The 22,381-nt window shown below is 42.2% G+C and overlaps 1 protein-coding gene and 1 long non-coding RNA gene across 4 annotated transcripts in view; one reads left to right on the top strand and one right to left on the bottom strand.

Moving 5' to 3' along the window:
- Positions 1-14,598: 14,598 nt before the first annotated feature.
- LOC102077137 (uncharacterized) lies at positions 14,599-18,800 on the bottom strand. The gene is made up of 3 exons (XM_005464100.4): positions 18,172-18,800; positions 16,316-17,568; positions 14,599-15,965 (listed from the first exon to the last, which is right to left on the bottom strand). Exons 1-3 carry the CDS (start codon positions 18,367-18,369, stop codon positions 15,542-15,544), a joined length of 1,875 nt encoding a protein of 624 aa, XP_005464157.1. The 5' UTR covers positions 18,370-18,800; the 3' UTR covers positions 14,599-15,541.
- Positions 18,801-19,266: 466 nt separating this feature from the next.
- LOC102077081 (uncharacterized) overlaps positions 19,267-22,381 on the top strand; it is a 9,104-nt gene continuing 5,989 nt past the window's right edge. The window contains exon 1 of one of the 3 annotated variants that reach the window (XR_267902.3): positions 19,267-19,324. This is a non-coding gene — a long non-coding RNA (uncharacterized LOC102077081). Of the gene's footprint in view, positions 19,325-20,927; positions 20,976-21,430; positions 21,710-22,381 lie in introns of those variants that run through there. The other 2 variants (XR_002059530.2, XR_003219540.1) reach the window with 2 other exon arrangements.

The following is a 22,381-nucleotide window of genomic DNA, read 5'->3' on the forward strand; positions in this document are numbered from 1 at the left end:
GTGAACTTCAGCTGTGACCAGTGTGACAAGAGCTTCAGGAATCTCAGTTCATACTCCGAACACAAACGATCCCACACTGTAAATAAACTGTTTCACTGTTACCAATGTGCAAAAACATTCACTTCATTATCTGCTCTGTGCAAACATCAGCCTGATCACGCAGGACTGAAATCACTGGGTCACAATGAATCTGAAGAGAGAGAAAGATCCTCTTCTGGTTTCAGGGTCAGACTTAAAAACCTTGAGATCAGGCTCCACAGAGTTCAGATGGATTCTCCTGTAAAGAGTGTCAGCTGATGTCACACTTGGATCTGATGAGGTAGCTCTGATTTCTGGAGCTGCAGTGAATAATCCTGAATGTTACATTTAGGAACCTGCATGTATAGATATGTATATCAAGTTTATGTTATCCCTGTTACATTTTAATCTTTGTTCCCTTAGGACACAGTAGTGTTTAGTAGTTAAGTTTCAATCCTTCATTCATATTTAACTTTTTGCTTTTGCTGTGTTAAATCTTCTCTTAACTGATTTTCTCCCAAAACTGCAAATGTTTTCACAGCAGTTGCTCTTAAAACCTCAAAAATGAACTAAATCTGTCCACCAGCTTTGAAACAACACCTGCTGTGACTTTATGTCCAGAAAAAAGAAACTCAAGCTAAACTGGTTTTGGGCTGTACTTCCATATAATACCAGTTTGTACCAAAAGATGAGGCAGTGAGTTAGTGTAACCTTTATTTAATTAGGCAAAGACCACATTCGTATTCACAGTGGCAGCAAAGAAATGTTGAAAGGTAAAAACAGCAGCACACATCAGGACCATTTTAAAGATCACAGGTAACTTTTACTTTATTCAAATTCCTTCAAATTTTGGCTCCTCCTTTCACTTTAGTGTATTTACTGTATCCTTGAAGTCCACGTGTTGTTTTTTAATTAATTCATTTTGATCCACATGTTTGCAGCTGTTTTCCTGTTGATTTAACATTTGTATTATGAAATCCTGATAATGTTAAAGTGTTAGTTATATTTGATGAACTCTGTGTAATGTTTGTCTTATTAAACAGTTTGGTGTGAAAAAAGAATTGGTCTCACAACAAGTAGTTTGAGCCATGATTTCAGATTCAAACTAATTTAACTGTTTTCACTGGTACATGTGGAGGTTTATCAGACGAGGAGACCCACCAACACATATTTCCTTTCAATTTGGTTTTCTACTTATTTTCTATCTTTTTAGTTAATTAACTCATTTTAATTCTCAAATATTGCCACCTAATTCATTATTTCCAAAGATATGCACGTGGCACAGTAACAGTATCTTTAGCAGTATCTCAGGACCTGACGGTAAATGTTTACTTTGTTTTTCTGAGATTTACTGATAGAAACCTTTGCAGAGAGAACAAGTAATTCAATTCAATTTTATTTATATAGCGCCAAATCAGAACAAAAGTCACCTCAAGGCGCTTTAAATTGTACAGTAGATCGCACAATAATAGATACAGAGAAAAACCCAACAATCATATGACCCCCTATGAGCAAGAACTTTGGCGACAGTGGGAAGGAAAAACTCCCTTTTAACAGGAAGAAACCTTCGGAGGAACCAGGCTCAGGGAGGGATTGGCCTATAATTAGCTAAGACAGCTGGGTCTAGAGATGGCTTTTTAAGTAAAGGTTTAACTACAGCCACCTTGAAGGCCTGTGGTACATAGACGATTATTAGAGATAGGTTGATCATATTTAAGATTGAAGAATTCATTAATGGCAGGACTTCTTTGAGAAGTTTTGTAGGAATGGGGTCTAAAAGACACGTTGATCGTTTGGAGGAAGTAATTATTGAAGTTAACTCAGAAAAATCAATTGCAGAAAAAGAGTCTAACTTAACATCAATGGTACTAAAAGTAGCTGTAGATGATATTACATCTGTGGGATGATTATTAGTAATTTTTTCTCTAATGATAAAAATTTTATTTGTGAAGAAGTTCATGAAGTCATTACTAGTTAACATTAAAGGGATTGTTGGCTCAACAGAGCTCTGACCTTTTGTCAGCCTGGCTACAGTGCTGAAGAGAAACCTGGGGTTGTTCTTATTTTCTTCCATCAGTGACGAATAGTAAGATGTTCTGGCTTTGCGGAGGGCTTTCTTATAAAGCAGCAAACTATTTCTCCAGGCTAAATGATGATCCTCTAAATTTGTGACATGCCATTTCCTCTCCAGCTTACGAGTTATCTGCTTTAGGCTACGTGTTTGAGAATTATACCATGGAGTCAGGGACTTCGGATTTGAGGCCTTAGTTTTCACAGGAGCTACAGTATCCAGAGTCGTACGTAGTGAGGAGGTAAAATTACTAACAAGATAATCAACCTCTGTTGGAGTAGCGTTCAGATAGGTGCTCTGCTCTATGTTGGTACAGGGCATTGAAGATGATAACAGTGGGTGGATTATATTCTTAAACTTAGTTACAGCACTTTCAGAAAGACATCTACTTTGATAAAGTCTACTCTCCACTGCTGTGTAATCAATTATTGTAAATGTAAATGTTATCAGGAAATGATCAGACAGCAGAGGGTTTTCAGGAAACACTGTTAAATGTTCAGTTTCTATGCCATATGTTAAAACAAGATCTAGAGTGTGATTAAAGTAGTGGGTGGGTTCTTTTACATTTTGAGAGAAGCCAATTGAGTCTAATAACAGATTAAATGCCATGTTGAGGCTGTCATTTTTAGCATCTACATGGATGTTAAAATCACCCACAATAATTATTTTATCTGAGCTGAGCACGAAATCAGATAAAAAGTCTGAGAAATCAGAGAGAAACTCTGTGTAAGGCCAAGGTGGACGATAGATGATAACAAGTAAGACTGGTTTCTGAGTTTTACAGCTGGGGTGGAAAAGGCTAAGCACCAGGCTTTCAAATGAATTAAAAGTGTGTCTTGGTCTTTGGTCTGGTGTGAAAAATTGCTGCCACACCGCCCCCTCGGCCTGTGCTTCGACATTTCTGGTAGTTAGAATGACTCGGGGGTGTTGATTCATTTAAGCTAACATAATCATCCTGCTGCAACCAGGTTTCTGTAAGGCAGAGTAAATCGATTTGTTGATCACTTATTAAGTCATGTACTAACAGAGACTTGGAGGAGAGAGACCTAATATTCAGTAATCCACATTTCACTGTTTTACTCTTTGGTTCAGATGTGGATACTGTATTGTTCTTTCTTTGTGATTTTTTATGTTTAAGTTTTTTATTGCTGGTTTTTGGTTTGTTTTTTGTCTGTTTGGGAGCTGACACAGTCTCAATGGAGATGGGTTTTTGGGGGGGTAGCAGGAGGAGAGAAGCTGCGGAGAGGCGTGTAAGACTGCAACTCTGCTTCCTGGTCCCAACTCTGGGTAGTCATATTTTGGGGGGTTTAATAAATTCATCCATATTTCTAGAAATGAGAGCTGCTCCATCCAAAGTAGGATGGATGCCGTCTCTCCTAACAAGACCAGGTTTCCTCCAGAAGGTTTGCCAATTATCTATGAAGCCCACATCGTTTCTGGGACACCACTCAGACAGCCAGCAATTTAAGGAGAACATGCGGCTAAACATGTCACTCCTGGTCTGATTGGGGAGGGGACCAGAGAAAACTATAGAGTCCGACATTGTTTTGGCAAAGTTACACACCGATTCAATATTGATTTTAGTGACCTCCGATTGGCGTAACCGGGTGTCATTACTGCCGACGTGAATTATGATCTTGCTGTATTTACGTTTACCCTTAGCCAGCAGTTTTAAATTTCCTTCAATGTCGCCTGCTCTGGCCCCTGGAAGACAATTGACTATGGTTGCCGGTGTCTCTAGCTTCACATGTCTGAGAACAGAATCACCAATTACCAGAGTTTGACCCCCGGCGGGTGTGTCGCCGAGTGGGGAAAAATGATTAGACACATGAACAGGTTGGTGGTGTACCTGGGGCTTCTGTTTAAGACTATGGTTCCTCCTCACCGTCACCCAGCCGCCCTCTTTCCCCAGCTGCTTAGGGTCTGCCGGGGAACATTTGTTACAGGTATCATTACTGGTAAAGGAGGCCGAGGAGTAGCTAAACATCTGACACAATGAGCAAGAAAGTGCAGGAGGGACAGGTGAAATAGCCATGGTGCTAATGAGTCGGCTACGAGCTAAGCTAACGAAACAGTACAGAGACAGTGATTGAATACTTTGGCTATAAATTGGGTAGTGAATACACAGAAAGGGTGCTTTGGATGAAGCATGTGAAGATTATACTATGAAAAAGGAATGTATCTAAAAGTTTTTAATTAAATTGCTAAGCAGAAAAGCTACTCAGAAACACCACTGTGTTTGAGCAGGAACAGGAAGTGATACTCTCCTGCAGAGTGAACGAACACCAAGTGACTGCCAGTATGAACAGTCTTCTCACAGGTACTGATAAAAAGAAAGAAAGAGAGAGTTTCTCTTAATTCTGCTTCAGTTTGTTTTCTGTAATCTTGAACTTCACATGTTAAGTTTGCAGATGGTGAGCTTGATTTGCCAGAATGTAATTTTCCTACAAAAATACAGGCTAAGTGTGTACCTGTGTTAGTGTTTTAATTGAGGAAGCTCAACAAAGCCAGTCCTTCTTTGTATTAATTGACGTGACAAAACCAACAAACCCAGGTGAGAGATAAAGGGTATCACAACAGTGGTTATCTGTTTTCTCTTATTTTGATCTAATACAGGAGACATTAAAGTCACTTTAGCAAAATGTATTTTAATAGTTGAAGGTTATTGGCAATAACTGTTACGGCCCTGGCCATCTAGATTTTGTTTCTGCGCTATGTCTTTAAGTATCTTCAGGTCTTTCCTGATTGGAGAGCTGGCGGTGGGTTATTGGTCCCCTCATCATGTGGCTGTTTTTAAAACATCCCTCACCAGCAGTTGTTGGCGGCAGCAACTGACACGCAGCAGCAGACCCATCCTTGGCCTCCAAACTTTGTGGCATTCGTGTGTGTGATTCTTGAACCTACAGAGCTTTGTACATAGTGTGTAGACACATTTTCACTTGTAAATAGTAAACTGTAAATAGTCACTGAAGCAGAAGGTGTGAGCTGCCTTAATATTCTCCTGTTTATTTCAGTTAGGGAGTTAGGTGTAGCATGTGTCTTTTGTTTGGTTTTTGTTTCACATAGGGTTTAGATAGCACCTCCTTTCCTGACTTAGCTTGTTTTTATTGTCTTTGTTTTTTGTTTGTTTTTTTGTTGTTTTTTTTTTGGGGGGGGGGGGACTCGCTTCCTTTCTAACCCTTATGTTATGTTTCTTGGTTCTCTAATTTTAGCCCTGCTAGCTGAAAGTCACCATATTTTCATCAATCAACAAAATGCAGTGAATGAACAAAAGATAAATCAAATCAAGACTTGGTGTAAACACCTTTTGCCTTCAAAACAGCATCAATTCTTCTAGGTGCACTTGCACACAGTTTTTGAAGGAACTCGGCTGGTCAGTAGTTACTCACATCCTTCTCTCTCTTCATGTTATCCCAGACACACTCGATGATGTTCAGGGCTCTGTGGGGGGCTGTACTATCACTTCCAGTACTTCTTGTTCTTCTCTACACTGAAGATAGTTCTTAATGACTTTGGCTGTATGCTTGGGGTCATTCTCCTGCTGCAGAATAATTCAAATTCACTGAATCATCATTTGAATAGAGACAAATACAGTCTTACTGCTCAATTGCAGCTGCGGGTAACATGGGAAAGTGTTACCTGCAGACAAAATTGTTGCTGCAAGAAGAACAGGGTGTAATCAGTGTTTATTACTGGTGTCCTTTGGTGTACTGCAGTCCTTAGGATGATGTTTTACTTCAGTACAGTTCAGTGATGGATGGAGGGAGTTTTATTGTAGTCACAGAGATCCATAACAGGGAGCAGGAAAAGAGTTCCACTGGATCACAACAATAAATTCTAAGAGAACAAGATGTATTTAATTTCATCCAATCCAAACCATCTTTATTTATAAAGCACTTTAAGATACCCAGCACAGCACCAAAGTGCTGTACAGTAAATAGTTTAGGAAAAATAGAATTTAAAAAAAAAACTGTAAAAAATAAAACACATAATACATCAAACTGAAAACAGCCCTATATTTAAAATAAGATAAAACAGCACAGAATCAAGTAAAACAAAAAACAAAAGAGGCCTGTCTTATATCAAAAGGCATATTGTTCCACAATTTTAGAGCTGCTACAGAAAAAGCACGATCTCCTCTAAGTTTACGCTCAGTCCTGGGTACATTCAGGAACAGCTGATCAGCTGGCACGAGAGAGGCGGATGTATACGGCTGTAGCAGGTGGGTGTATACGGCTGTAGCAGCTCAGAGAGATAAGATTGGACTAGGCTATGGAGGGCTTTAAAAGCAAATAAAATAATTTTAAAAGGAATCCTAAAAAGAAATGGGCAGCAGGTGAAGTGAAGCTAAAATAGGGGAAATGTGCTCCAACTTTCGAGCTGCAGCACATTGGACACTGTATGAAGTATGAGATGTATGAAGCACTGACCCCTATATAAAGTGCATTACAGTAATCCAACCGAGTGCTAACAAAGGCGTGGATAACTGTGTCAAAGTGCCTTTGTGAAAGAATTGGCTTTATTTTAGCTCGCTGCCTGAGCTGAAAGAAGCTTGATTTTATCACTGCTTTGATCTAACTGTCAAGTTTCAGATCACAGTCAACTTTGACCAGCAGGTTTGTGACAGTTGGCTTAACATACTTGGCCAAGGTATCTAAATATACATTTGATGTCTCAGTGGGGCTGCCAAAAACCATCACCTCAGTCTTTTTGTCACTGAATTTTTCAAGGTTAAGAGACATCAAAGCCTTAATGTCATCAAGACACTGAAGTAATGGCTGTATGAAATATTTGCCTTTTTTCTGTAGAGGGACATAGATCTGACAGTCATCAGCATAGAAGTGAAATGCAATGCTGTGTTTTCTCAGTATAGATCCAAGAGAGAGCAGATACAAAGAAAAGAGGAGGGGGCCTAGAACTGAGCTCTGTGGGACACCACACAAGAGAGGAGTACGAAACATGGTCAGAGACTGACGCAAAAAGTTGTCCCGCCAAGTTGGACCTGAGCCACTCCAGTGCTGTGCCCACCCAGTGCTCCAAACGAGAGAGTGAAATCCATGATCCACGGTACCAAACGCAGGACTGACTGGAGAGTTTTAGGACAGAGCCAAACTTTTGGAACTGAAATAACAACTTTGAGCGGATCAGAAACTTGTTTTGATAACATCTCCCCCTAAAACAATAAACTGTCCTCACTATCACAAACACAGCAGGAAGGCAGCGTACTTCTTCTTCTTCTTCTTCTTTTTTAACACTGTTTAATCTTAATGTTCATTACGTATTATACACAAATGCAATAAGCACCAGGTGCTATAGGCATCTGGAAGCAACTGTATATACAATTCTAACATGGGATTAACTATTAGTTACTCTGTGTCACTCTTTCTATGCAAAACTAAGCAACTGAAAATAATCAATACTGCTTTAAAAGTGCACATATGTAATTTATATAATTACGTCACCACATCTGATTAGAGTAACATTAAACAGTTTTATATTACAAAGAACAACCACAACAGAGCTCTACAATTAATAACATCTAATTGCAGCTACTCTGACAATGATCTGAACATCACTAATCATTACCGGTGCCGTTTTTGAGTCTCTCTGCTTTCCTCTCACTTTCTGTACATTATTTAAAACTCATAATAAAGTGACCTTTTCTCTATATTGGCAATGTGCATCTCTGTTTCTGGGCTACACATTTTTTTAATGTCTTCTCACAGTTGTTCTTTTTTTTTTAAACAATGTCTTTTTATTGAAAAAGGTTTTTGTACAATCACAAACAACAAATTAAACATACAAGCAGTACATAAAAATAAAAAATAAAATAAAAACTGAAACCCCACCCACCCATCTGCCGGAATTAAAGGAAGGAGGGGGGTGTCAAGTTAGGCACTGTGACAAAAAACATTAACATTTACAGATGTATACATGCACACAATTGTAGAGAGGCAGCTATTGTCCATCTTTCCATTTGTCAATAAATGTCAGAAATGGTTGCCAGGTAGTGTAGAAGCTGGACGTGGATCCTTTGAGGGAGCATCTCATCTTTTCCAGTTTAAGATACTGCATAATGTCTGTGATCCATTGTGAGATGATGAGATGAGATAGCCTTTATTTGTCAGTTGTAGGTCTTTTGCCCACAACCGAGATGACAGACCTTGCCGACCTTACATACAATACACAAACATCACATTGGGGAGACAGGTCAGGCTAGGTAGCGAGGAAAGAAACATCGAATTTGTGTAACACAAAAGGGTAATACAGGAATGCACAGATATCAACACACCATAGGACAATAAACACAGACAAGCAACATGGGAAAGAGTTCCAGTGTGTGCATCTGATCTGGGACCGCTGCAATCTTTCGACTGCGCCTCCAACTGACCCGATGTCCACATCAGAGGCGAGGTAAGCGTTGGAGGTGGCGTTGGATCTGGGATAGGGAGGGTGATGCGTCAGTGAGTGCTTATCCGTATCAGTATATGTATGTGTGTGCGTGTCCATAGTTCAGCTGAGACAGTGGCTGTGTCACAATTCAGGGTCTGCACGCTTGAAGTACGCATTTCAAGTACGAATACGTCACCGCCACGCTACAACGGCTGTCGCAATTCAAAGTGCACTTCAAATGCATACTCCAAATGCGCTGTCGATTTCCCCAAATATCAAGCGTGGTCCGGTGCACGCTTCGTGGCCCCATATATCCCACAATTCATAGCGCAGCAGTGGGTGTGGATAATTTTGCCGCAAAATACGGCAGAAGGGAGCGGCTGAAGAGTGAACTGTTAAAAGTAAGTACTGACTATTATGTCACTTATTTATGTGCGAATGTTTAAGAACATTAAAACATTACTGTTGGCCACATGTCGGCAAAGTTATGTGACATTAGTGATCTTTGTACTTTCAGCGTTAACTTGGTTTTAAAGCCTGTACTTCTATATATACATATATATATATATATATATATATATATATATATATATATACTTATATATATATATATATATATATATATATATACTTATATATATATAAACACCCAGCACGCCCCTACGGGCGGTTTATCCTTCAAGCTCGGGTCCTCTACCAGAGGCCTGGGAGCTTGAGGGTCCTGCGCAGTATCTTAGCTGTTCCCAGGACTGCGCTCTTCTGGACAGAGATCTCCGATGTTGTTCCCGGGATCTGCTGGAGCCACTCGCCTAGCTTGGGAGTCACCGCACCTAGTGCTCCGATTACCACGGGGACCACTGTTACCTTCACCCTCCACATCCTCTCGAGCTCTTCTCCGAGCCCTTGGTATTTCTCCAGCTTCTCGTGTTCTTTCTTCCTGATGTTGCTGTCATTCGGAACCGCTACATCGATCACTACGGCCGTCTTCTCCTGTTTGTCTACCACCACTATGTCCGGTTGGTTAGCCACCACCATTTTGTCCGTCTGCATCTGGAAGTCCCACAGGATCTTAGCTTGGTCATTCTCCATCACCCTTGGGGGCATCTCCCATTTTGACCTTGGGACTTCCAGGTTATACTCGGCACAGATGTTCCTGTACACTATGCCGGCCACTTGGTTATGGCGCTCCATGTATGCCTTGCCTGCTAGCATCTTGCACCCTGCTGTTATGTGTTGGATTGTCTCTGGGGCATCTTTACACAGCCTGCACCTGGGGTCTTGCCTGGTGTGATAGACCCCAGCCTCTATGGATCTTGTACTCAGAGCTTGTTCTTGTGCTGCCATGATTAGTGCCTCTGTGCTGTCTTTCAGTCCAGCTTTGTCCAGCCACTGGTAGGATTTCTGGATATCAGCCACCTCCTCTATCTGCCGGTGGTACATACCGTGCAGGGGCCTGTCCTTCCATGATGGTTCCTCGCCTTCATCCTCTTTCTTGGGTTTCTGCTGCCTGAGATATTCACTGAGCACGCTGTCAGTTGGGGCCATCTTCGTGATGTATTCATGGATGTTTCTTGTCTCATCCTGGACTGTGGTGCTGACACTCACCAGTCCCCGGCCCCCTTCCTTCTGCTTAGCGTACAGCCTCAGGGTGCTGGACTTGGGGTGAAACCCTCCATGCATGGTAAGGAGCTTTCTTGTCTTTATGTCAGTGGCTTCTATCTCCTCCTTTGGCCAGCCTATTACCCCAGCAGGGTACCTGATCACGGGCAGGGCGTAGGTGTTGATGGCCCGGATCTTGTTCTTACCGTTCAGCTGACTCCTCAGGACTTGCCTGACCCTCTGCAGGTACTTGGTGGTTGCAGCTTTCCTAGCGGCCTCTTCATGGTTCCCATTCGCTTGCGGGATCCCCAGGTACTTGTAACTGTCCTCTATGTCTGCAATGTTGCCTTCTGGTAGTTCAATTCCCTCAGTTCTGACTACCTTCCCTCTCTTTGTTACCATCCGACTACACTTCTCCAGTCCGAACGACATTCCAGTGTCATTGCTGTATAGCCTGGTAGTGTGTATCAGTGAATCGATGTCTCGTTCACTCTTGGCATACAGCTTGATGTCATCAATGTACAGGAGGTGGCTGACAACCGCTCCGTTTCGTAGTCGGTATCCGTAGCCAGTCTTGTTAATGATCTCACTGAGGGGGTTAAGGCCTATGCAGAACAGCAGTGGGGACAGAGCATCTCCTTGGTAGATCCCGCACTTGATGGTGACTTGTGCTATGGGCTTGGAGTTGGCCTCTAGTGTTGTACGCCACATCCCCATTGAGTTCCTGATGAAGGCTCTTAGGGTTCTGTTGATCTTATATAGTTCTAGGCATTCCAGTATCCAGCTGTGGGGCATTGAGTCATAGGCCTTCTTGTAATCAATCCAGGCTGTGCACAGGTTGGTCAGTCTGGTCTTGCAGTCTCGGCTGACTGTTCTGTCTACCAGTAGCTGGTGTTTTGCGCCTCTGGTATTCTTGCCAATCCCTTTCTGTGCCCCACTCATGTATTGACCCATGTGCCTGTTCATCTTAGCCGATATGATGCCTGACAGGAGCTTCCATGTAGTACTGAGGCAGGTTATTGGTCGGTAGTTGGATGGGACCGGTTCCTTCTTGGGGTCCTTGGGGATTAGCAGCTGGATAGCGTAGTGGTTAAACTACACGCCTTTGGAGCAGAAGATCGCAAGTTCGATTCCTGCCTGGGGCGTCTTTATCCAGTAAGGGTCCTAAGGCTAGACCCCCTATGCTAAAGTGAGCCTACCGCAGACATGAGCGAGACAGATAAATATGACGGCATGCCGGCTCGGACGTCGCCCGGATCAACAAGGTCCGCGTCAGGCGTTGAGGAACCAGGGCACCCTGATGAAAAGTGGGCTACTGGAACAAGAAGGCATCGGTGGGCAAGAGACGAAAACAGGGCGTTGTTGGAATGCTACTACGCAAGTAACCCTGGCGGAAGGGGTTACATGAATAGGATGAGGGACCTATGGATTCTTCGATACCCAACATCCACAATGACGGCGAAACAACTAGTAGCTCAGTGTTCCAACATTCGAAAGAAGGGACTGCTATCACAGCTAGAGATTGACGAGGTACAACATAAATGCTACGGCAAGGAGGAGTCAGGACGCCAGGTCAGGGGGGAGATATCATCACCCCCACCCGAGATTGGGTACATAGCCCCAAGTGCGATAGGAGAATGATCGTTGAGTGCGAGAGGAACTGACCTGAAAGATAGGATCATGGCCAAGCTTGAAACCTGGATCCCCCGTAGCCGGTTACCAAGATTACGTCAAATCAAATCACCTTTATTGTCACGTCACATGTGCAGGTACACTGGTACAGTACATGCGAGTGAAATTCTTGTGTGCGAGCTTCACAAGCAACAGAGTTGTGCAAAATACAATAACGTGCAACAAGCAAAATATAAAAATGGTTAATCTAAAAAGTAATAAATATATGTACCATATATAAAGGTATATACATTACTGAATGTGTGTACTAAATATGTTTTTCTACGTGTGTGTGTGTGTGTGTGTATATACATGTTTTACAAATGAAATAGAGTAAACAATAAAATAAGATATATAAAATATAAAATATACAGAGGTAGGTATGTGCAAAACAGTGGCATTAATGTACAGTATGGAGTGCATAATGTTGAAGTTCCAGTAGTGAGGGTGAGGTGTCTATGACGTGTTCAGCAGTCTGATGGCCTGGTGGAAAAAGCTGTCTCTCAGTCTGCTGGTTCGGGACCGGATGCTGCAGAACCTCCTTCCTGATGGAAGTAGTCTGAAGAGTTTATGGCTGGGGTGACTGGAGTCCTTGATGATCCTCCCCGCTTTCCTCAGGCACCGCTTCCTGTAGATGTCTTGGAGGGAGGGAAGCTCACCTCCAATTATCCGTTCAGCACACCGCACTACTCTCTGGAGAGCTTTCCGGTTGTAAGCGGTGCTGTTGCCATACCAGGTGGTGATGCATCCGGTGAGGATGCTCTCAATGGCACAGCGATAGAAGGTCCTGAGGATGCGTGGGCTCATGCCGAATCTTTTCAGTCTCCTGAGAAAGAAGAGGCGCTGCTGCGCCTTCTTCACTGTCTTGTTTATGTGTACTGACCACGTAAGATCCTCAGCCAGATGCACACCAAGGAAGCGGAAGCTGCTCACTCTCTCCACAGCGGCGCCGTTGATGGTGATGGGGGTGTGTACTCCTCTGCACCTCCGGAAGTCCACTATCAGCTCCTTTGTCTTTGCGACGTTGAGGGTGAGATGGTTGTCTTGACACCAGTGGGTCAGGGCGCTGACCTCCTCCCTGTAGGCCGTCTCATCACCGTTGGTGATAAGACCCACCACTGTAGTGTCATCCGCAAACTTCACAATGATGTTGGAGTTGTTAGTGGCCGTGCAGTCGTAGGTGTAGAGTGAGTACAGGAGAGGGCTCAGTACACACCCCTGTGGAGCACCAGTGTTCAGTGTGATGGGGGATGAGGTGGTGCTGCCCAGCCTGACCACTTGGCGTCTGTCAGACAGGAAGTTAAGGACCCAGCTGCAGAGGGAGCTGCTCAGTCCTAGATCCTGCAGTTTCCTGTCCAGCTTTGAGGGAACGATGGTATTGAATGCTGAGCTGTAATCTACAAACAGCATTCTCACATACGTGTCTCTCTTCTCCAGGTGTGACAGGGCAGCATGGAGTGTCAGGGCTATGGCATCATCAGTGGACCTGTTGTGGCGGTATGCGAACTGTAGAGGGTCCAGTGAGTTGGGTAGTGCGGAGCAGATGAAGTCCCTGACCAGCTTCTCGAAGCATTTGCTCACGATAGGGGTCAGGGCTACAGGTCGCCAGTCGTTCAATGAGGAGATGGTGGAGGATTTGGGTACAGGGACGATGGTGGCCATTTTGAAGCAGGCTGGGACTACAGACAGAGAGAGGGAAAGGTTGAAGATGTGTGTAAACACTCCAGCCAGCTGAGCCGCGCATGACTTGAGGACGCGGCCGGGAATCCCGTCCGGACCATACCTACAACCACGATTACCGACACTAACAAGCTGATCTACACTACGGCAGCAGTGATCAGTGAGATGCTTGGCTACAAGTTGAACTTATGTGTATATGTGTATATATATATGTGTATATATGTATATATATGTGTATATATATACATACATATATTCGACCTTAATCTTACAGAGAATGTGATGATTTTATGGATAATTAAAGTCAGTCATATATCCATAAACACAACAAGCTGAAAGTCAGTGATGCTGCTCGGTTTGCAGTCCTGAATATCACAGCACAAGCAGGATTCACTGCACTGTTAATGTTAGCTATGTTATATTGCTGCCTCTGTTCGGTGGTGTCGAACCAAACGGACTTTAACGTGTGTTTGAACGAGCTGACGGTTCACTCGTTAAGCTGAAAGAAAGATGCTTTAATCACAGGAGTCACACATGTGTCCACTGTACCATCTGGAACTCTTCTTGTTTAGCACTCGTAATAACACAAACACTAAATCCTCCTTCTCTTGTGCTGTTTTGTAGCAGTGTATACACCAGAGACTGTCACCTGTCTGTCTGTCCTGCACTCTCTCTCTGTTTCTTTCACTCTGATTGTGGAATAAAAGTATGAACATGTATTTATAAGTTACACTTGTGTTTGAATCCTGCAGCTTATCACACATTTGATTTCCACGTGTGACAACTGCAAGTAGGGTTATCAACTCCCTGAAAAATAAATAAGGGACACCTCGTAGCCAGGGCCAGGCGACCCAATTGTCTTCACCCTTCCCTGTGTGGTGAATTTTTTTTTAACCATTTGACTTGAAGTTGATTTAAGTAGATGCATATTCTTTGTGATATGAACACATGGGAAACAAATGATCATTTAGCCATTTATTTTTAACGCAAAATGACAACATTAACACAATAAAATAGGTCTCTTTCCTAAACGAAGGACTGGTACTGTGAGTACAAGAAAATAATTATTAGAATGTAATGTGTTAAATTTGTTTAGATCAGATGAATAGGAAATGATCGGTCTGAGTTTCAGTTTGGTTTAGCTGTGACCCAAGAGTGTGTAACTGTTTAGAGAGAAAGGAATTTATTGACACTGGAGGTCTGCTGTCATAAAAGGAGTCAGGAAGCTACAGTTGGGGGTTGCTGATGCTGATGCTTGTACCTTTAAAAAAACTCATAATTGCCATTACTTAGAAGCAGGCTTGCAGGAGACTCTCCACCTTATCTGTAAATGTAAGACAATGGCCCAGTGGATGCAGAGTGGGAGTCTCAGTGTTTGTAATATGTTAATTCTGTTTTCTATGTTGTGTAGAGGAATTTGGTTTAACTTGGGTGAGCTTACTTTTATGACCCCCAGGAAGTCACGTATACAGAGACACACACAAACAGTGCTTTGACTGTTACGGCGCACCCACACTTACATACATTCACTCACGTGCACTCACATAGATATACGGGTATGCGCACACACAGGTACTCACGTGCTCGTGCATACACACAGAGACAGAGTTTGGAGCACCCTGTGGGGGATTTATGATAGGGCTGCTTCTATAAAGCTGGCTGTGACTAACAAAGGGGTGAAGATCTTTACAGAGGGACACCGGCCTCGTCTTCCCTTCTAGAAGTGCATGCTTAAATGAAGATGAAATAATGATGAATAAAGGTTTTGTAAAAATGACTACTGAGTTCCGGTGCCATTTCTGGATCCCTCGACGAATAAAGAACCGGGGTAAAAACTGATTTCGTAACAGTTTGCCTCACTTTTTGTGCAAAATGACAAAATTAACACAAAGCACTCTGTCCTGCTTAACCTAAAATTATATAAATTAATAGAAAACAATAGAAAGAAAAACATTCTTGTAACAGTAAACATTTAGTGCAATTAGAAAAGTGCAAACAAAGTCTGTGGAACACCTGTAAATACAACATTTGTGCCTCAAAGGCCTTGACTGTAGCTGAAAGTTGAAGTAAAAAAACCCCCAACAAACTCATGAACTCAAAAGCTCAATGCTACATTATGTGGAAAGAGACTACTTTTTCCATTTGTATTTTTTGAGCTCTTGCTGCAGTTAGGAGTTGTTTGTCTTTCAGTACTGCAGAGTAAAACTCTGAGCAAGACATATCATAATTTAGACTGACAATGAGCTCACTTCTAATTAACTCAGTAGAACATTTGTTCCGCACATCAGTCCACTTATTCTTCATAAGAGAGAAAATCCTCTCCTCAAACCCAGTGGAAGATGGGATGCTGAGTACAAAGGATACAACAGCCTGCATATTGGGGAGGTCAGCTGCCTGAAAAATTTCCATCCACTTCTCTGCTGTTCCCTTCGACTGCCACTTTTCCTTCTCCTGATGTTCTTTGGTGAGGTGCTCCAGAAGGCTGGTTGCAGTGACACACTCTTCATAAAGCTCATCCATAGAGATGTTTAACCTGCCAATAGAGATGAGAAGTTGACCTAAATCCTAAGTGGTACATTGAACATTTACAGTGGTAAATAAATGGAAAACAATGTATTGTATATGTTTATAACGTTTTATAGCATTTAATGAGTATAGTTTATTTATTATGTATTTATCCATCCTTATATTAAGTATATGAACTCTTTGAATTTGTAAAATAGTGTATAAAAGATTGCATGTGTGTGTATATACACTCCAAACAAAGTTAATGATTATGGTTTTATTTATATATGTTATCTATCAATTGTATTTATTTATTTTTAACCATCAATAATATTAAAACATGGTTTATCATTTCACTGGCAAATGTTTTCTTCTTACCTGCCAGCCAGGTGAAGCTGTTCAATGATCTTCTCCATGTCATCAAAGGAAATCTTCCCAGATGCTAGAGAGAGGGGCTGCAGGTGGAAAAGCCAGTTTTCTTCTGAAAAGTCAAACCACTGCCGGACATAACTGATGGCAGTGTCTAGGAAGGCTGTAAACTCCTGCCTGGCACCATCAGCATCAGATGGCGAGAGACGCTGGAGTTTTTGTCTTGTTAGGTACCCGTAGAACCCATCATCTCTTCTCTGAATAAGTCTTTTCAGGAAGCACTCCATGATGGAATAAAGGTCAACAGACGTGGTTACATTCTTCTCCAGTTTTTTCACCACTTCTTCAAACAGACACATGACATTATTACAGAAGAGCAGGTAGACTTCCACAACATCTGCCTCTCCCTCAACTCCAGCAGCGTCTTCTGTCAAACTCAGCAATTCCTTCAGGCGCCTTGGACATTCCTCACCAATGCTGATGAGATACGACTTCAGCGGGTCCCAGTTCTGCAGCAGGCAGGTGATTGCAGGGTTGAGTGACAGCCATCTTGTCACAACATGGCGCAGGATATCATGGAATTCAACGTCACAAAACTCACAGAACTCTTTCAGGGACTCTCTCCTTTTGGCAGAGGTGGAAAAGAAGCTGTATATCTTCAGGACAATATTTTCCACATCAACTGAGAGCTTGTCCAGGGCTTTTTTCACAGTGTTATGAACAATATGTGCATGGCAGTTGCCACGAAGGATCTCACTGTTGGTCTCTTTCAATTTTGTGAAGACTGAGTTGTGAATGCCATAATTTACATTTGCATTGTCAGCACTGAATGCAGAAACCTGATCTAAGGATAGCCCCACGCTTTCAAGAGAGCTTTGTATTATTTTTACTATTCCCTCTGCAGACTCATCTGGATTTTCAACAAAATCCAATATCTTGTTGACAACTCCAGCCTCTGGTGTAAAAAACTGCAAGGCCAAGGGAAACATCTTCTGATTTCCCTTATTTGAAGCATCAGTGTGAAGAGAGAATGGGAGTGGAGTTGCACCACTTTTCAATTTTTTGATCACCTCTTCTATTGCCTTTGGAGACAGGACATCTGTGACAACTGCTTCAGCTTTCGTCCTCCCACAGGACATCTTCTTGGCAATACTGGAGTCATTCAGCGTTCGTACAGTCAGTTTGAGTGCACAGTCAGCCGAGTTATAACTTAAACCGTGCTTTACAGTGTGGTAGATATGGGTCACCTCTGCAGCAGTCACCTATAAAATAGAAATATATATATATATTACAGTATATCTGTATAATTTGTGTAGTTTATCAACTGACTTTAAAGTATAAATTACGCATGCAACTTGTAAGAAATGGGTATGGTCATATATATGTATGCTTTCAATATACAATATAATATATTCAATTCAATTCAATTCAATAATACTTTATTAATCCCAGATTGCAGCTCAGACTAATCAAGTCTTCAAAGAGTTGTTGAAGACCACAATCACTGTGGGAAGGAAGGATCTCTGCCTTGCCTTGAAACTGAAGTCTCTTCTGTGTCAACTTATTCGGGCTTTGTGGCTTCAGCTGAGGTATTATTTCAGCTTTTCTAGTGCTAATCAGCTGCGCCTGTTTGTAAACCCGCTTGTTCCCATGATTACGCATCATAACTCATCATCATTATTCATCTATGTATTACTTTATGTATTAGTCATCTATTCATTGTAATCATCTATCCTTTCAGTTGTTTATTACACAAAACAAATTATATTATCAAACTTCTGGCCACATAGCGTTGATATTCACTGCACATGCCCATATTAACCTTAACCAGAGGGTTTAAAAAAACAACAACAATCTTTACATACCATATCTGCTTCTGCCGTGGCCTGGTGGACAACAAATTGGTCAAGGGTTCCCCTTTCTTTCACGCCCCTCATATTCATCATGTGCCCACCAGTAGAAGCATGCTGATTAACGTCAGTCAGTCCACCATGGCAAACTGCACACAGTGCAGTGCGCTTTATATGTGTTATCGCGCACTTTTCCCAGCCAGGTGTTTTCATTTTCCCATTCCTCCCTGTATTTTTGCAGCCTTTTTTTTCTTTCTAGGAGGTAAACAAGCACTGTTGGTCAAAGGTGTAGTGTCGTCCCAGACCTGCGCCGCAGTGTCGGTGTTTATCTCCCTGTTGGCCATGCTGTTCATCTGTTGTCTTCCGGTATCTTCTCCGCATGCGACCTTTCCTCGACCAATGAGATAAGCGGTAATCTGAATCGTGCTAAGTGTGCTGTCAGCTCATTGGTCACAGAGCAGGAGAGGGGCTGGGAATTATGTTTTCCAACAAAGCGTTAAATCCATTAACATTTATAGACGTTTTGTGATTCTCACTGTATTACGGGACAAAGTGCGTCCCTTATTAGCTCAATACGGGACGTGTACTTTTGTTTCTAAATACGGGACGATTCCGTTTTTTAAGGGACGGTTGGCAACCCTAACTGCAAGTGTCCAGAGTGAGGACAGACTGAGGGACCCACTGCTGCACATCATCTGTGAGGCTTTGCACCCCTGATGATCCACCAGGACAAACTCAGCAGTGTGTGAGGTACTTATAGTACGCACCGTCCGTAGTACGCATAGTGTACGTACTTCAAGCGTGCATACCCTGAATTGGGACACAACCAGTGTCCTTCGCCCTGCCAGGTTAAGTAAACAGTCTAACTCCGGAACAGTAGGAGGCGGTAATGCCCCTTTACGTTGGTTGTCAACCGCCGTTAAACACAAAGAAGAAAAAGAAGCGCTGCATTTTTCATGAAACGGGAGTAAAGTAGTGAACTCACAGGAACATATACCACTACCAATGTTTGGATCGATATCTGCATCGATCTGCACACCCTTGTCTCCTGGATCGTAGCTGAGATCAGCGTGAACCACGTGGGTCTCTGCTCCCTGATCTGTTTCCTGTTTGGAAAGACTTCCAGCTTCATCACGGAGTTTCTCTCGGTTTGTGGGCTCATCTAAAGGTAAGCACCGAGCTAACTTTAACCTCCTAAGACCCGAACTCTTCCACGACATGCATTTTTAATTTCTCTTTGATATTTGGGCGATTGGGGCCCAATGAATGTGAAAACAAAGAATTTCCAGATTTTTTTTTTTTTACCTTATTTCTGTTTTTAAGAAAAATGAGAGCCACAAATGAGGATATTCATTTAAAATTTTGATAGAACAGTAGCAGTATAATGTCCTCGTAAGTGGATATCAGGCCCATGTAGAGCAAAACTGAGTATTTTGGTCAAAATGACCAAAAATGTGATGTCCACATATGTGGACGGCAGGTCCTAGGAGGTTAATGTGGGTTCAGTTTATGTTGAGTTTATCTCTCTTGAGAATAATAGATTGCTTGGTATACACTGGAGTTAGACAGACTGTAGAGTTCGTGATTGCTTGCAACATTATGAAACATTGTGCTAGGGGGTAAGAATACATACAGAAAAATAGTCTTTGAATATGAACAAAAGGATGGGCTGCAGGGCAGGAGAACAGCCAACCCCCACCCCCAGGACAGGAAGCCACAGGTACAAGCCTGGGGGAGGGCAACCCCAGGGTGACTAATAGAGAGAGAGTAGTGGAAGCCTACAGAGCAGGGGTGCCAAAGGGCTACCTGCGCCGCCCGTCCCCCCTTACCCTATAAAGGTGTGTGTGAGGAATGCTCCTCAGATCAGCCTTTAGAACAGGACTTCATAGGATGATCTCCAGATGCGTCTGTATTTTATTTACTCCCAGCCAGGGGCGATTCTAGGATCAGAGCTTTGGGGGTGCTGTCAGTCCCTGCATCCTTAAATGTTGTTGCTGCAAAAGAAGAATGGATTGGAATAAAAAAAAAATACATATCCTAACCTTAATTACTGGGGGAGAATAATGAATGATGCTCATAGTGAGTAAAAAGTAAACTGAGTGCATTTTCTGGACAGAGATTCACTTTTAATGTGTATAATGTATAATACAGAAACATTAAAAAACACTCCCAAAACAGAATAAATTATTACAAAATATTAATAAAAACTATAAAAATGGAGGCAACTTTGCCTGTGGTAGAATGTATACAATGTATGAAAAAATCTTTACTGCAGATACTAATTTAACTAATTTAATAATAATAATTTTGTGTTGTAAGATTTATGAGTTTCATGCTTTCATAGTGGTACTTAGGAGAGCTTGACATTTTTATCAGGTGGTACACACTGTAAAAAGTTTGAGAAACACTGATAAGTGTATGTGTGCTTTTGGAAAACATTTAAAGCTGCAGTACAGAATCTTTGAAACAAGCTGAAAACACTTATAGAATATAAACAGAGCATCTACTTCTCTTTACAGCTCCTCACTCCACCAGGGCTCCGTTTGGCACTTTCTGATAGTGAGCAAATGTGATGTATGTACTGCAGCAGTCATACAGACAACTAGATGGTCCAAAAGTTGGCCTACCTATTACTGGCTGAGGTTTTAATAGAGTTGTGGCTGAACCACATAAAATATATCATTAATTTTAAAATCCCCAATCAATGATAATGTTATGTTGGAATGTTGTTAAAGGGGGTCAGAAATGTTTCAACCCAGTTTGTTTTGCAGATTCTGTATAGCAGCTGTAATATAGGGAGAACACAACTTCCAGATTGTGTGAGTAAAATCAGGTTTTGTCTCTTTGTCAGTTTAACAGGTTCTGTTTTGTCTGTCAGTTGTCTGTTTTCTTACCTGGTTCTTCCTGACCTTTTACTTTCTCCTCACATTCCCCTCTTTCCTCTCTCCCTCTTTGCACTGACAATCATACACAAATAGATTGTATTCAATTAGATTAAAATTTACATTAATATGAAAAAAATTCTATTAAGATCACTAACAAAAAGTCCTCTCTCAGTATCCGTTGCAAACAGGACAGTGGTAACAACAGTAGGCTACGGACAATCTTAATTTTTAGATTTTAAATAGGCTATATAAATTTCAATGGGAGCAACAGGACGGTCAGATGTGGCTAATTTTACTACAGAGTAGGACGGATTGTAGAGTAGTAAACATCGTCAGAAAAGACGTTTTCAACACTGCAGGTTACCTGGTGTAATGTTTTTCTGCTAAAAAGAAACATGGTCTGAGTCCTACCTAACTATATAAAGAGTAACTGAAGGTTAAATGCAGCTAACGTCCTGTTTTAAGCCAGACACTCAACCTCCGCTCCGCTGCGTCACAGCCGCCATCGCTCTGGCTGAAGCACCCCAAAAAATGGGCCAACATCGCCCCTGCTGCCAGCACAAATGAAGACGTCCGATTTTGGAAGTAAAAGTCTCCGCCTGATTGCTGCCATCAAAAAGAATCGTACTTCAACAGCTCCTGGATGAGGTCTTCTGCTGCTCTCCTCGGTATCTGTTCACAGTTTATTGTGAAGACGTTGAGAGAAGAATGAGGCTGCGTCCACATTAGCCCGGATAGATTGGAAAACGGCGTTCTCTTCTGAAAACATTCCGTGTCCACACTGGCATTTTCAGTCGTATTCACAGCGTTGCGCGTCCACATTGAAACGGCCGAAAACGCTTATGTGTCAGTACTGCGCATGCGTGAAACGCAAGAAGATTCGACCTGCCTCATTTCTGTCTGCTGCTTATTTACTTTCTGGTGTTCTGACAAACCATCGTACTTTGGCAAAACGTCCTACCGACAGTAGTTTATGCAGATTTCTGCTGTCACAGAGTAATTCCAGCACAAATTTAAGTAGGTATGACACTTTGCCACTTAACTTTGCCCATCAGAGTATGCTTGTAGCTCATATTCGAAAAGCCAGGACAGTTTGCCACTTAATTTTACCCATTAAAGTATGCATGTAGGTAACATTCACAAAGGTATCATGGTTTGACACTTAATTTTCTAGTGCCAAACCAGTATGTTTCTAGCTGTTATTGACAAAGGTAGGATGGTTTGCCACTGAATTTTAGCTGTATGCTTGTAGCTCAGATTAACAACGGGTAGGATGGTATGTCAGTTAAGATGGATTCCCAGAACACCGGCTCTTTGAAACCTGGCAGCAAAATGTTGAG

This window comes from Oreochromis niloticus, linkage group LG3 (assembly GCF_001858045.2).
Source record: "Oreochromis niloticus isolate F11D_XX linkage group LG3, O_niloticus_UMD_NMBU, whole genome shotgun sequence".
Classification (NCBI taxonomy): domain Eukaryota; kingdom Metazoa; phylum Chordata; class Actinopteri; order Cichliformes; family Cichlidae; genus Oreochromis; species Oreochromis niloticus.

Excerpts from the sequence above, each read along its gene's own strand:
- LOC102077137 (XM_005464100.4), bottom strand. The coding sequence starts at position 18,369 with ATGAAAACACCTGGCTGGGAAAAGTGCGCGATAACACATATAAAGCGC. Across the intron at positions 17,569-18,171 it reads CCACGGCAGAAGCAGATATG|GTGACTGCTGCAGAGGTGAC; the intron begins GTATGTAAAGAT and ends TCTATTTTATAG. Across the intron at positions 15,966-16,315 it reads CAGCTTCACCTGGCTGGCAG|GTTAAACATCTCTATGGATG; the intron begins GTAAGAAGAAAA and ends CTCTATTGGCAG.